At 42.3% G+C, this 15942-nt stretch overlaps 2 protein-coding genes across 3 annotated transcripts; one reads left to right on the top strand and one right to left on the bottom strand.

Annotated features, from left to right (window-relative positions):
- Positions 1-1785: 1785 nt before the first annotated feature.
- On the bottom strand, positions 1786-6352 carry LOC106571963 (vesicle-associated membrane protein-associated protein B). Of its 2 annotated transcripts, none has more exons than XM_014145579.2 (6): positions 6094-6352; positions 4721-4873; positions 4473-4576; positions 4082-4162; positions 3645-3848; positions 1786-3393 (listed from the first exon to the last, which is right to left on the bottom strand). In XM_014145579.2, exons 1-6 carry the CDS (start codon positions 6149-6151, stop codon positions 3229-3231), a joined length of 765 nt encoding a protein of 254 aa, XP_014001054.1. In that variant the 5' UTR covers positions 6152-6352; the 3' UTR covers positions 1786-3228. The 2 variants fall into 2 exon arrangements, with proteins under 2 accessions (XP_014001054.1, XP_014001055.1); XM_014145580.2 differs by having other exon boundaries at positions 3645-3821; positions 6094-6344.
- Positions 6353-7707: 1355 nt separating this feature from the next.
- On the top strand, positions 7708-15479 carry LOC106571964 (charged multivesicular body protein 4c). Its single transcript, XM_014145581.2, has 5 exons — positions 7708-8028; positions 13601-13778; positions 13881-13995; positions 14113-14239; positions 14432-15479. Exons 1-5 carry the CDS (start codon positions 7845-7847, stop codon positions 14494-14496), a joined length of 669 nt encoding a protein of 222 aa, XP_014001056.1. The 5' UTR covers positions 7708-7844; the 3' UTR covers positions 14497-15479.
- Positions 15480-15942: the final 463 nt, after the last annotated feature.

The raw sequence follows: 15942 nt of genomic DNA on the forward strand, positions 1-15942 counted from the left end.
TTTGCTATGAAACTCGAAATTGAGCTCAGGTGCATCCTGTTTCCATTGATCATCCTTTATGTTTCTACAACTTGGAGTCCACCTGTGGAAAATTCAATTGATTGGACAATTTGGACAGGCACACACCTGTCTATGAGGTCGAAAGAATTGTCCGTAGAGCTCCAAGACAGGATTGTGTTGAGGCACAGATCTGGGGAGGGGTACCAAAAAAATGTCTCCAGCATTGAAGATCCAAGAACACAGTGGCCTCCATCATTCTCAAATGGAAGAAGTTTGGAACCGACAAGACTCTTCCTAGAGCTGGCCGCCCAGCAAAACTGAGCAATTGGGGGAGAAGGGCCTTGGTCAGGGAGGTGGCCAAGATCTCGATGGTCACTCTGACAGAGCTCCCGAGTTCCTCTGTGGAGATGGGAGAACCTTCCAGAAGGACAACCATCTCTGCAGCACTCCACCAATCAGGCCTTTATGGCAGAGTGACCAGACGGAAGCAACTCCTCAGTAAAAGGCACATGACAGCCCGCTTGGAGTTTGCCAAAAGGCACCTAAAGGATTCTGACCATGAGAAACAAGATTCTCTGGTCTGATGAAACAAAGATCGAACTCTTTGGCCTGAATGCTAAGCGTCATGTCTGGAGGAAACCTGGCACCATCCCTACAGTGAAGCATGGTGGTGGCAGCATCATGCTGTGGGGATGTTTTTCAGAGGCAGGGACTGGGAGACTAGTCAGGATTGAAGGAAAGATGAACGGAGCAAAGTACAGAGAGATCCTTGACGAAAACCTGATCCAGAGCGCTCAGGACCTCAGACTGGGGTGAAGGTTCACCTTCCAACAGGACAATGACCATAAGCACACAGCCAAGAAAATACATGAGTGGCTTCCGGACATTTCTCAATGTCCTTGAGTGGCCCAGCCAGAGCCCGGACTTGAACCCGATCAAACATCTCTGGAGAGACCTGAAAATAGCTGTGCAAAGTGGCTCCCCATCCAACCTGACAGAGCTTGAGAGTAATTGCAGAGAAGAATGGGAGAAACTCCCCAAATACAGGTGTGCCAAGCTTGTAGCGTCATACCCAAGAAGCCTCAAGGCTTTAATTGCTGCTGAAGGTGCTTCAACAAAGTACTGAGTAAAGGGTCTGAATACTTATGTAAATGTGATACGGAGAAACAGAGGGGGGAAAAAAAGGTTTGAAATGTATGCATTCACTACTGTAAATCGCTCTGGATAAGAGCGTCTGCTAAATGACTAAAATGTAAATGTAAAAAATGATATTTCAGTTGGTGGTACAGTAAAAGTTTGGGTGCCACTTCTCTAGTCGACCACTAGATGGTGACAAATCCATGTATGTCAGAATCTTACAGCCCTATCTCCATAAGCATTATAATTTAGTTGTTCAAGCATTCATAGTTGAACGAGATGAAATCTGTCTGAAGGTGGAAGGATTATTATCAACAGGTTATAAAGGGAGGGTCCAACTTTCAGTAATGCAGAGGCTTTGTGAAACCTTGGTCCTGTAGAATACAGCTGTTAGTAAGCAAATAAGGTATTACTAAAGGATTACATACAATCTTTATAAACCTATACATTTTTATATCAACTAAATAGGGCATGCATGAAAGAATGTGTGGACAAAGGCATGCCACACACTCGAATACAAAATGGGTCCCAACAATAATGCAAAATACTGACTGGGGCCATTACAAAGGCTGTACTTTACTTCTCAGCTTGGTTGTCCTTGCACCATGAATAAGACTGAAGCAAATCAACTTTACACCAAAAAACATGTTTGGGGTTTATGCATTTAATTCATTATTATGATACTACACAATCCATTATATTTTGTTTATTTAATGTACATACAAAACTGTATCCAATTATTGTGGTTACATGTGATGGTCTGAAGCGCCAAAGCAGTTTTTAATGTAGTGTTCACAGCTCAATTCTCCATCCAGCCGTCCACAATCCAAGCCCCCCAGGCTACGCAAAAAAAGTGGATTTAAATACAAACAGGACGGTTGGTTCTTTAGACAGCTAAGACAGTAGAAACCAAGCCAAGAGAGAAAACACCCCAACCGATAGCTAGTTCCCGAGATGGTCCCTTTTGAGAAGACAGTAATATTTGCTGCTGTGTTTAAGACACAGGAAGAAAGAAAACTATTGAGGTCATTTCCATGCTATTTGTAGACAGTATATGAGAACTTGATTTGAATACAGTGCGTACAAATATAATTACAAAACAATTATGCCTTATATGATACTCAAAAGAAAACTGAAGCAAAGCACAAGAACATAAAGTACTATGAAACTATATACAGCGCTATGAGTCCAAACCCATCGTTATATTTTAGTGTACTGTATGCCAAAAATGGATGTTGCATATTTCTCTTACTCAGCTGCAATCAGCTGATACAGGACTTGGATCACTTCCAGGCTTCACTTAAGGTAAAGCCATTTGCTGTCATCTGGAAAAGCTGCATCACTGTTGTTCTCTCTGAAGATGACAGCCATTTCATACTGACCCTGAGGATATCACTCACATCCCAAGCCTTCGACCAAAACGACAAGTCGGTCATTCTGCACTTTCACCTCAGACACTGTCATTAAACGAGTGTGTGTAGAACTAATTCACTGCAGCACGGTGAGACGGTACATCTTCGGCAATATATTGAAAACCAACTACAAGTTTGATTCTTGGAAATAAAAAGCAACCTACTGTATTGGAAAGGGGTCTCTTTGGGACAAAACGATGGTTAACATTTTATTTTTAGTTACCTCCTAAATCCATTTTCTGTTTTATAAAGGAATCATTTTGGATGACATAATTACCCATTCTTGCTAAAACTCAAAAGCAGCCTCTCGACTCACAACATACGGTGTCCTTCCCTTAAAAAAGCAATGATTAAAACATTCACACAACATCAGAACTGTCACGTTAATCCTGCAGTAGGAAAAGCCTTGGCCTTACTGGAACACATTGCTACTTATAGATCACAACGTTGCCACTTCCCCACACAATCATTTGTACTGTATCTGTGCAAGTAGGAGTGGAAGGACGGAGAATAGAGTGATTTTAAAAAGGCAAAACGACTCTTGATTACCTTCTTCGCTTTATGTTAAAAAATGTCACTACTCAAATAAACTTGTGATGTTGCATTATGCAACAACAACAAAAAGTATACATCCCGTTGTTGTTTTGTTCGGTCCTCCGAGCACGCTGCCACTGGCTGTCTACAGGACCAATTTCCCGATGATGACTCCGATGACGAAGAACAGCACGCAGAGCGCCAGAACACGGGTACTTAGGCCCTCCTCCTTTGTCATGGCCTGGGAGGAAGAGGAGCGGGGGGAGGACACCATGGACGTGACTTTCCTCTTCCGCAGACCATCGTCCTCCTTGGTAAAGGGGGAGGAGTCACAGGCCAAATGCCAGTCAAACCATGTTGAATATAGAACAGCAGTTATTTTTTTTTGCAATAACAGTGAAACAGCAGTTACTGATCTCAAATCAGTCAATTACCCATCTCAAATAAGAAACGAAAGGCGAGGCCTGTTAAGTAAGTCTGCATTGTTACAGATGGTGCAGATAAATGTATTGTGTGGAACAGATCTGAGTGTGGTGGGTCCTAGAGCCATTAGAGACTCACCCTGATCTGTTTGTTCTCTTCCCGTAACCTCTGGACCTCCATCTGCAGCCTCTTGCACTCCTCCGTGATCTTCTTCACCTCCCCGTCATCCAGGGAGGAGCTGGCCGACTTAGGGAGTGAGGAGAGCTCTGGCTTTACGGGGGCGGAGGACACATTTGTGTTGCTTTCACTGCCACGCTGTGGGGAGGAGTGGCGGAGACAGAACTATGCAGATGAATAACAGAATGGGGATGAGAAACAACATACAAAAAAAAGGGCAACGGCTGCTTCAGAGACGAAATGGAGATGACAATCATTCAGGATCTGTTTGTGAATGGAATGAAGGTGCTCTTTGTGAACGCATCTTACACTAAAATGAAATATATGAGGGAAGGAATATTAAGAAAAATACATGCAGTTGGATGTAGTGATAAGATATAGTGACGTAGAGTACTTACAATTTTGTCGTTCTCTAGCGGCAGCTCAAATGCACATCTCAACTTGGAGTCCATCAGCTCCTCCGGCTTTGCCTCTTTCCACTGTCGGTGGGAAGGATAGAATAAGAGAAAGAATGATAGAGAGAAAAAGAAGAAGAGGGATCACAAGGAAAACTGAATCACAAGGCAACACCAAGATGACCACACCCAGCTTGGGACTCTATGACACTCATAAGACAAGCATATCTTGACAGCACATTTGTCCCACTTGCAACAACCTAAATAAGTAGAGGACTGAGACAGTAAGTACCAGTCCCTCTGAACTAAAATTGCAGCTTGAATGGACTTACTGTGATCATCAGATCATAATTAGTGACATTCAGATTGATCACATTCCATTTTGGACACTTACCACCCCTTCCATGTCAGTCATGTCATACGGAGCAAGCACGGACTGCACCATGAATTTGTGTTTGCTCTTTTCATTGGGATCATAGTCGAAAGGCTGTAGCATAACTGTAAAACAAAGCAGACAGATAAACGCCACTTAGCAACCTCTTAGCAACAGCACAATGTGTTACCTTACTTTGACCAACTCAACATACTTTTAGTTCCTCTTTTTGAGATTTGTCAGCTACAATCAAACAGAAAGACACCAACCAGATACATTGACGGAGGTGCCTGCGTCAATGATGCCACTGTTTGGACGGACACAGTATCGACGGGGCGCGGTCGTCTTGACTTTGAAACAGACATTTCTATCTGTTGGGTTGCCTAGCTTCAGGGTGGCCGTGACAACATCTGTAAATGGACCTTGAAAAGATGGAGAGAGAACAGACAATAGATATCAATACTAGCTAGCTGACTCATCTATTATTATAGCGATCTTGGGTTTTTACCCCAAAAAGTTGGGAGGACCATTTTATTTAGATAACAAAAAATAGGTGGGGTCATCTTTAGACTTATATCATTAGTTATAATCTATTTTGTTATGACTAATGATATAATTCTCAAAACCAATGATAGTCCCTGTTCAATAATTCCATTAGATGCGGTAAAACGGTCCACCTCCGGATGTTACCATTCTGCTTGGACTCACTGATCCTGTGCCTAACAATTGTCAACAGTCACCTTTTTCTACCGCAGTATTTCTCAATCAATTCCTGGGGCTCCCCTAAGGGGTGAACATTTGTGTTTCTGCCCATCCACAACATACCTGCTTCAACTCGAGACTCCCCAAAAAACACGCCACTTTGAAAGAGCTACGACTGGAAGTGACTTTTTCGTAACCGGTTAGGGGAATGTACGCAGCAGTTTAGGATAATTAACGTAACCTGTTAGGAATAATAAGGTTAGGAAAAGGGTTAGGCTCAGCGAAAATGCGCTCAAACCTGCTACGAAGAGTCACTTCCGGTCCTAGCTGTATCGAAGTGACGTGTTCTTAGGGAGTCCCGATTCAATTTATCGAGGCTGAGGGATTGTTGTTGTGTGCTGGGCTGAAACAAAAACGCGCACGCTCAGGGTTAGCCCCAGGAATGGATTGAAAAACACTATTCTCTGTATCCATTCGGGTAGTTTTTTAATGGAAATTTCCCTATAGTGTAGCCCTGACCTTATAGAAAGTATCTAGTTTTCTACCAACGTTAGAATTTTTTTCAATAGTAACTATTGAAATAAGTATTTATTTAGGCTGGCAACAGCTGACTCGCAAACCAGGGAGATCGTGATTATGATAGTAACTGAAAATAGCATGCAACTGATATTGAGGAAATGACCCGGGCCTGCTTTTTCAGTACAAGCTAAACTAGAAAATGACAACTAGGCATTAGCCTGTTAGCATCGGTAGGTAGAAGACGTCGGTATGCAATGTCGCTTCACTTGTCACCACTCTAGAAACCAAATAGGAAATATGATACACCGTGTGCAGACCCATCTTTTCACAATGAAGTTAACAACACTATTGTTAATACATTACCTAAGAACGATGGTCAAATATTTGCAGACCAAACTATCAGGCCCTGCCCTAGTCTTACCTCTAAATTTCAGTTCGTGTGGTGGCTCAAGCTGGAGGACTTGTTCTTGTCTGGCCATGTCCCAGACGTTCGTAAGCCTTTCTGATATAAATTACCTGGACTATATGTCGCAGCTGTTGTTATTATGGCTATTGTAAATGTTCCTGGTAAGGGATAGCTGAGGATAAATAAAAAAAACTTGAACTGCCAACAACAGCTGAAGCTAAGCTAGCAAGCAGAGAGCAGGAAGGAAGGGCTCCGTGTGACGTCATGGGATGGGGCAGGTCTGTGGAATGTCAGCGAAAATCATTTCTGTGAAGTTGTTACATTTTTTTTGCAGGGTTATTTTTAAATGACCTGGACAAATGAAAGAGCAAACCGAACAGCCTCTGCTCTGATATGGCAACTATTTGAGAACGTAAAGTCAATGTCATTTAGAACAGGGGTGTCAAACTGATTTTGCCCCAAGGGCTGCACAGAAAATAGGAGGGTGCTACACTTCTGGTTGTGAACGATCCAGCCTACCTACAAAGGAGGAGCTGTGAACATCAAGTACGACGAGGTGCCCGATGAAGATCTCCAACATAAGAGGTTGGTGGCACCTTAATTGGGGGAGGACATTCTCGTGGTAATGGCTGGAGAAGAGTGATGCCATTCCATTCACTCCGTTCCGGCCATTATTATGAGCTGTCCTCCCCTCAGCAGCCTCCTGTGACTGCTCCAGGGCCTATCTATCAGACGCACCATCAGTGCTCCCTCCGCTCAACATAGGCTGCTCAGAAAGTACTATCACCTGAAGTTATGGAAGAACAACACACAAGCGACTTTGAGAACCTACTTGTAATGAAAAGCCAGTGGTGGAAAAGGTACCCAATTTTCATACTTGAGTAAAAGTAAAGATTCCTTTTTTAAAAAGTAACCCAGTAAAATACTACTTGAGAAAAAGTTTTAAAGTATTTGGTTTTAAATGTACTTAAGTATCAAAAATAAAAGTATAAATCATTAAAAATGTCTTATTAAGCAAACCAGAGGACATGATTTACTTGTTTTTTTAATTTATTTACTGATAAAAAGGGGCACAGTTCAACACTCAGACATACTTTACAAATGATGCATTTTTGTTTAGTCAGTCCACCAGATCAGAGGCAGTAGGGATGACCTCTTGATAAGTACGTGAATTACACACATTTTCCTGTCCTGCTAAGCATTCAAAATGTAATGAGTACTTTTGGCTGTCATTGAAAATGTAAGGAGTAAAAAGTACATTATTTTCTTTAGGAATATAGTGGAGTAAACGTTGTCACAAATATAAATAGTAAAGTACAGATACCCAAAAAAACTACTTAAGTAGAACTTAAAAGTATTTTTACTTAACTACTTTACACAACTGTGAAAAGCCCAATATAAATATGATTAATTATTATTATAAGGGCGGCAGGTGAAGAGCGTGGGGCCAGTAACCAAATGGTTGCTGGTTTGAATCCTTGAGCCGACTAGGGGAAAAATATTGATCAAGGCACTTAACCCTAATTACTCCTGTAAATGGCTCTGGATAAGAGCGTCTGTTTATTGACAAAAAATATTATTATTACATTTCCTATCCAGCAGGTGGAGCCCCGTGGAATACCATCCACTAGGGGATAATATTACGTCATACAGGCTTAACCAGGAAGTAGGAAAAACAACAATCGGCGAGAAGAGTGACACGATAGTGTGCAGTTAGTCTGAAACGTTTTAAAAGGACATTATTTCCATATAGTTTAGATCCCAGAATGTCCGTGTTTGGGAAGCTGTTCGGCGGTGGGGGGAAAGGAGGGAAAGGGCCGAGTCCACAAGATGCGATTCAGAAACTCCGAGACACAGAGGAGATGTTAGCGAAGAAACAGGACTTTCTAGAGAAAAAGATTGACCAGGAACTCATGACTGCAAAGAAAAACGGCACAAAAAACAAACGAGGTGAGTCGCCAACTAACATCACATATACATCTTCATGATTGTTGTCTAACTTGGCTAGCTAATGAAGCTAGCTACTTAAAGTTCGCCTGTATGTTAACGTTAGCAACTAGCTGGCTAACTAGTCGAGGCAGCTAACTAGCTAACTTTCCGAGCGGCCACGGCTGTCACTGAATGTCAGGGCGAGCCTGGCAACCTATCTCGTTGCCACAACTATGTTACAACAGCTAAATTTCATTATCCCCGTGTATAGGTGCGTTCTGTGTTAGTGACTGCTATCAAAACTCAGACTACACCATCAACAAGTTAGGGGATTTTGTGTGAGTCATGAATTTGCCTGTTTGTCAAGAGAAGGGAAGGGGCCACCCTTCCATTGACACAGTATCGACTTAATAATGTAATAGATTTGTAAAGCGCTTTTCATTATACAGAATAATCTCAAAGTGCATAACATTTAAATACAAACGAAATAGAAGAAAAAAACTAGACACGGCAACTTCGCAGTTAAAATTGAGACACTAGAATCATAGGGACTAAGTTACTGCTTATTAATTTATTTTTTTCACCTTTTATTTTATGACTAAACTAAACAGTTACAAGGCCTGTAGTGATTTTTATTTTTTTATTTCACCTTTATTTAACAAGGTAGGCCAGTTGAGAACAAGTTCTCATTTACAACTGCGACTTGGCAAAGCAGTGCGACAAAAAACAACAACACAGAGTTACACGTGGGATAAACAAAAGTACAGTCAATAACACAATAGAAAAATCTATATGCAGTGTGTGCAAATGGAGTAAGGCAATAAATAGGCCATAGTAGCGAAGTAATTACAATTTAGCAAATTAACACTGGAGTGATAGATGTGCAAGTAGAAATACTTCTGTGCAAAAAAAGTAAATAAAAATAATATGAGGATGAGGTAGGTAGTTATATGGGCTATTTACAGATGGGCTGTGTACAGCTGCAGCAATCGGTAAGCTGCTCAGATAGCGCCAACCTCAGATTAAAAAATAAATAATAATAATAATTATATTTATTTTTTATTTTTTTGTAATTCGTTCCAGTCATTGGCAGCAGAGAACTGGAAGAAAAGGTGGCCAAATGAGGTGTTGGCTTTGGGGATGACCAGTGAGAGATACCTGCTGGAGCGTGTGCTACGGGTGGGTGTTGCTATGGTGACCAGTGAACTGAGCTAAGGCGGAGATTTACCTAGCAAAGACTTATAGATGACCTGGAGCCAGTGGGTTTGGTGACGAATATGTAGCGTGGGCCAGCCGACAAGAGCATACAGGTCTCAGTGGTGGGTGGTATATGGGGCTTTGGTGACAAAACGGATGGCACTGTGATAGACTGCATCCAGTTTGCTGAGTAGTGTTGGAGGCTATTTTGTAAACGACATCGTCGAAGTCGAGGATCGGTAGGATAGGCAGTTTTATGAGGGTATGTTTGGCAGCGTGAGTGAAGGAGGCTTTGTTGCGAAATAGGAAGCCGATTCTAGATTTAAGTTGCTTAATATGAGTCTGGAAGGAGAGTTTACAGTCTAGCCAGACACCTAGGTAGTTGTCCACATATTCTAAGTCAGAACCGTCCAGAGTAGTGATGCTATTCGGGCGGGCGGGTGTGGGCAGCGATCGGTTGAAGAGCATGCATTTAGTTTTACTAGCATTTAAGAGCAGTTGGAGGCCACAGAAGTAGTGTTGTATGGCATTGAAGCTCGTTTGGAGGTTTGTTAACACAGTGTCCAAGGAAGGGCCAGATGTATATAGAATGGTGTTGTCTGCGTAGAGGTGGATCAAGGAATCACCTGCAGCAAGAGCAACATTGTGTGTGTGTGTGTGTGTGTGTGTGTGTGTGTGTGTGTGTGTGTGTGTGATATATTTTACACTCACACACAGAGAAACGTTGGCCCTAGAATTGAACCCTGTGGTACCCCCATAGAGACTGCCAGAGGTCCGGACAACAGGCCCTCCGATTTGACACACAGAACACTGTCTGAGAAGTAGTTGGTGAACCAGGCGAGGCAGTCATTTGAGAAACCAAGGCTGAAAGCCTTGGCCAGGTCGATGAAGACGGCTGCACAGTACTGTCTTTTATTGATGGCGGTTATGATATCGTTTAGTACCTTGAGCGTGGCTGAGGTGCACCCGTGACCAGCTCGGAAACCAGATTACGCAGCGGAGAAGGTACGGTGGGATTCGAAATGGTCGGTGTTCTGTTTGTTAACTTCGCTTTCGAAGACTTTAGAAAGGCAGGGCAGGATAGATATAGGTCTGTAACAGTTTGGGTCTAGAGTGTCACCCCCTTTGAAGAGGGGGATGACCGCAGCTTTCCAATCTTTATACATCTCGGACGATATGAAAGAGAGGTTGAACTGACTAGTAATAGGGGTTGCAACAATGGCGGCGGATCATTTTAGAAAGAGAGGGTCCAGATTGTCTAGCCCAGCTGATTTGTACGGGTCCAGGTTTTGCAGCTCTTTCAAAACATCTGCTATCTGGATTTGGGTGAAGGAGAAGCTGGGGAGGCTTGGTCAAGTAGCTGCGGGGGGTGCGGAGCAGTTGGCCGGGGTTGGGGTAGCCAGGAGGAGAGCATGGCCAGCCGTAGAGAAATCCTTATTGAAATTCTCGATTATCGTGGATTTATCGGTGGTGACAGTGTTTCCTAGCCTCAGTGCAGTGGGCAGCTGGGAGGAGGTGCTCTTATTCTCCATGGACTTTAGTGTCCCAAAACTTTTTGGAGTTAGAGCTACAGGATGCAAATTTCTGTTTAAAAAAGCTAGCCTTTGCTTTCCTAGCTGACTGTGTATTGGTTCCTGACTTCACTGAAAAGTTGCATATCGCGGGGACTATTCGATGCTAGTGCAGTACGCCACAGGATGTTTTTGTGCTGGTCGAGGGCAATCAGGTCTGGAGTGAACCAAGGGCTGTATCAGTTCTTAGTTGTACATTTGTTGAAAGGGGCATGCTTATTTCAGATGGTGAGGAAATTACTTTTAAAGAACAAATCAAATCAAATGTATTTATATAGCCCTTCTTACATCAGCTGATATCACAAAGTGCTGTACAGAAACCCAGCCTAAAACCCCAAACAGCAAGCAATGCAGGTGTAGAAGCACGGTGGCTAGGAAAAACTCCCTAGAAAGGCCAAAACCTAGGAAGAAACCTAGAGAGGAACCAGGCTATGAGGGGTGGCCAGTCCTCTTCTGGCTGTGCCGGGTGGAGCTTATAACAGCACATGGGCTAGATGTTCAAATGTTCATAAATGACCAGCATTGTCAAATAATAATAATCCTAGTAGTTGTCGAGGGTGCAACAAGTCAGTAACACAAGAGTAAGTGTCAGAAGTTGAAAACAGCAGGTCTGGGACAGGTAGCACGTCCGGTGAATAGGTCAGGGTTCCAGCAGGTCTGGGACAACAGGTCTGGGACAGGAAGCATGTCCGGTGAACAGGTCAGGGTTCCATAGCTGCAGGCAGAACAGTTGGAACTGGAGCAGCAGCACGGCCAGGTGAACTGGGGACAGCAAGGAGTCATCAAGCCAGGTAGTCCTGAGGCATGGTCCTAGGGCTCAGGTCCTCCGAGAGAGAGAGAGAAGAAAGAAAGAAAAAGAGAGAATTAGAGAGCATATTTAAATTCACACAGGACACCGGAAAAGACAAGAGAAATACTCCAGATGTGACAGACTGACCCTAGCCACCCAACACATAAACTACTGCAGCATAAATACTGGGGCTGAGACAGGAGGGGTCAGGAGACACTGTCTACCAGGCATCCTCTACTGACGGGATGAGGTCAATATCCTTCCAGGATAGTAACCTAATACTGAGTGCCAACAGAGGGTGCAAGTGACTCCTGTCATTGGTCGCGTTCCCCTGTTCAGACGTTGCATGCCTTAACCAGTGGTTGCGTGCGACGTCATTGAGTGTGTTATCGACTGACAGAGTGCTATAACATCGGATGGGGTTAGCTGATACATAAAATACTTATCCAGGTGTTGTAACATCTGGCAGGTGTCAGCAACGCCTGAGCAGAGGAATACGCCCAATGTCTTCAGTAGTGTTCATGACAGGCTAGCGTAGCCCAATAACGGACTAAAGGAGCCTGACGTAGGTCCTTATAGTCCAAGGACCTTACATGTTCTGTTTAGAGGCGAATTTAACCAGTTTTAACACTGTTGCAGTTTCCAGTATTTTTACTTGTTTCCAAAACCGTACCACAAGCGATGCATTTTAACATTCCCCTGCCCAGACTATACTATCTTTAATAGGCGCTAAATGCAGTTAGCAATTATGAATGAGTTAAACACAGATATGACATAATATAATGGTCAAATATATAAACGCAACATATATCCATTTCAAAGATTTTAACTGTGTTACAGTTCATAAGGAAATCAGTCTAAATAAATAAATTAGGCACTAATCTATGGATTTCACGTGACTATGCAGCTGTTGGTCACAGATACCATAAAAAGAAGTGGGCACGGATCAGAAAACCAGTCAGTATCTGGCGTGTGACCACCATTTGCCTCATGTAGCGAGACGCATCTCCTTTGCATAGAGTTGATCAGGCTGTTGATTGTCGCCTGTTGAATGTTGTTCCACTCGTCTTCAAAGGCTGTGCAAAGTTGCTGGATACTGGTGGGAACTTAAACACGCTGTCATACACATCGACCCAGAGCATCCCAAACATGCTCAATGGGTGACATGTCTGCTGAGTATGCAGGCCATGGAAGAACTGGGACATTTTCAACTTCCAGGAATTTTGTACAGATCCTTGCGACATGGGGGCATACATTATCATGCTGAAACATGAGGTGATGGCGGCGGATAAATGGCACGACAGTGGGCCTCAGGATCTTGTCACAGTATCTCTGTGCATTAAATTGCCATCGATAAGATGCAATTGTATTTGTTGTACGTAGCTTAAGCCTGCCAATACCATAACCCCACCGCCACCATGGGGCATTCTGTTCACAACATTGACATCATCAAACCGCTTACCGACACAACGCCATACATGTGGTCTGCGTTTGTGATGCCGGTTGGACGTAGGTGGCTTATGGTAGAGAAATTAACATTCAATTCTCTGGCAACAGCTCTGGTGGACATTCCTGCGGTCAGCATGCCAATTGCACACTCCCTCAACTTGAGACATCTGTGTCATTGTTGTGACAAAACTGCACATTTAGTGGCCTTTTGTCCCCAACACAAGGTGCACTTGTGTAAGGATCATGCTGTTTAATCAGCTTCTTTATATGCCATACCTGTCAGGTGGATGGATTATCTTGTCAAAGGAGAAATGCTCACTAAGAGGGATGTAAACAAATTTGTGCACAAAATATGAGAGAAATAAGCAGTTTTTGCATTTTGAACATTTCTGCGATCTTTTATTTCAGCTCAGAGAACATGGGACCAACACTTTACATGTTGCGTTTTATATTTTTGTTCGGTGTAGTTAGCGGTTATGTATTTACTCACACGATAGTCCTGGGGGTTCAGAAACGCTGTGACCATGTCCATGGTTCCGGGAATCAAACTCACTAATCACTTCAATTCCCCTTTCACTACGCACAGCGGCCCTGCAGGCCTTGAAAAGGAAGAAGCGGTACGAGAACCAGCTTAACCAGATCGATGGCACATTGTCCACCATCGAGTTCCAGAGGGAGGCGCTGGAAAATGCCAACACCAACACTGAAGTGCTCAAAAACATGGGCTTTGCCGCCAAGGCAATGAAGGCTGCCCATGAAAACATGTAAGCAAGGGCAAACTACTTGTTTATTAGCTTTAGTCAGGTGCAGTCATACAGCTCTTGTATTTATTAAAATCTCTCTGTTCCCCTGTCCGGTTGTGTTAGGGACATAGACAAAGTAGATGACTTGATGCAAGACATCACTGAGCAGCAGGAGCTGGCGCAGGAGATCTCAGATGCCATCTCAAAACCTGTAGGCTTTGGAGAGGAGTTTGATGACGTAGGTGACATTAATGTTCGTTGCACATTGTTCTTTATTTGTCTTATCAGTGCTGTTAGTTCAATAGTTGACCAGATATCACAGAGACTGGGATGTTCTGATTGTCTTGCACCATAGGATGAACTCCTGGCAGAGTTGGATGAGCTGGAACAAGAGGAATTGGACAAAAACTTGCTGGAGATCGGTGGGACAGAAGATGCTCATCTACCCAATGTGCCTTCTACTTCATTACCCTCCAGACCTGGTGAGTCCTTTGGAATATGCAATAAAACAAGCAAATCCTCCATGGGAACATTGTATGCCACGGTTACTGTCCCAACAGAACATTAAATAACTAATTGATCTATTGTAATTTACCACTTAATTGCTATAAAACATTTATATTTACCACATTTTCTCAAGTAATTCACTATCTGCATATGTTTTTTTATTTTAGCCAAGGAGGATGAAGACAAGGATGACATGGATGACTTACAACGCTGGGCGATGGAGGCCATGTAGTTGCATTACTGACACCACCTGCTGTAGAGGGAAAGAAAGGACTTATTGAATATGGTTGTTTTGTGTCCGAGGAGAACCAAACACCTTCTAAAACTACAAAGGCCAATGCTGTAGGTTCTGTTTCCCGCACAAAACTAGAGAACGGCCTTGGCCTTGCATGAAAAGATGAAGTATAAAAGCTATAAACAGGATGTTTGAATCAGAATTTAAAAAAAAAATCTCAAAATAAGTTTAGCATAATCAACACCCGTTCTTGCATTTGGGCAGTTATTGTAATATATTGCCATTGTCTGTGGGATGTTATGAACATCACTGACAGACAAATTTACATTTTAATACATGGGAGTTTCAATGTCTATTTTTCCGACTTAAACATATTTATTGTGTGGCGTAGTGGGTGTGGTCTGGATGTTTTTATTAGTACTTACTTTTTGTTTAATTTCTACCAAAATAGGGTGAAATATGAGTATGTGCTCATGGTAACGTTTAGAATGGTCTATTTTCAGGATTGTTATTCTGAAACTTTTGTTTTACAACTCCAACTCCAAAACATCCTCACCATGTGACACTTGTGATTTGAAGGAAATATCTAAATTGTTTATTGTTGCTGGCACAGGTTTTCTCAATGTGCTAAGCATGCAATGAGGGAAAATCTTAATACACCACAGCTTTAGAGAAAGACAAACTCCACCCTGTTGTCTGTCTTTCTGAAAAAGTTTATTTTGAATTGTATGTTGAAAAAAATTTCAACATATTAACTGCAGCAAAAAATAAGATAATGGTTTGTAATGAATAGATTAGTAGGTAGATATAGTATCAACATTTTGGATTTGAGGATTACTTAATTTTTTTAAGCAATGTATTAAAACAAAAATACATAGGAAAAAGACAATTAACAAGGATAAGCATGTTTGCATTTCTATGGTTTATTTATCCAGATGAGAACATTATTTGGAAAATCATTAAAGTTTTGGATTATTTTATTGTGGGTGAGGTTTTTCTTGCTTAGGGATCAGTGAATTCAAAGTAGAAAAGCATTTTATTACTTTGAAATCATTTTTAGGTGTTTGTTTAGTGTAATGTTTTGCAATGTGTCTGATGTTGCTGTAATTTCAGGGAATTCTGAGTCCAATCATATTTTATTTGTCACATGCTTTGCAAACAACAGGTGTAGTCTGTGAAATGCTTATGGGCCCTTCACAACAATGCAGATTTTAAAATAGAAAAATAATAGAAAGGAATACACAATGAGTAACGATGTCTTGGCTATATACACAGGGAACCAGTACCGAGTCGACATGCAGGGGTACGAGGTTATTGTGGTAGAAATATACAGTGCATTCGGAAAGTATTCAGACCCCTTGACTTTTTCCACATTTTCTTACGTTACAGCTTTATAAAATGTATGAAACAAATCTCAGTCTACACACAATACCCCATAATGAA

Source organism: Salmo salar, chromosome ssa15 (genome assembly GCF_905237065.1).
Source record: "Salmo salar chromosome ssa15, Ssal_v3.1, whole genome shotgun sequence".
NCBI classification, from domain to species: Eukaryota; Metazoa; Chordata; class Actinopteri; order Salmoniformes; family Salmonidae; genus Salmo; species Salmo salar.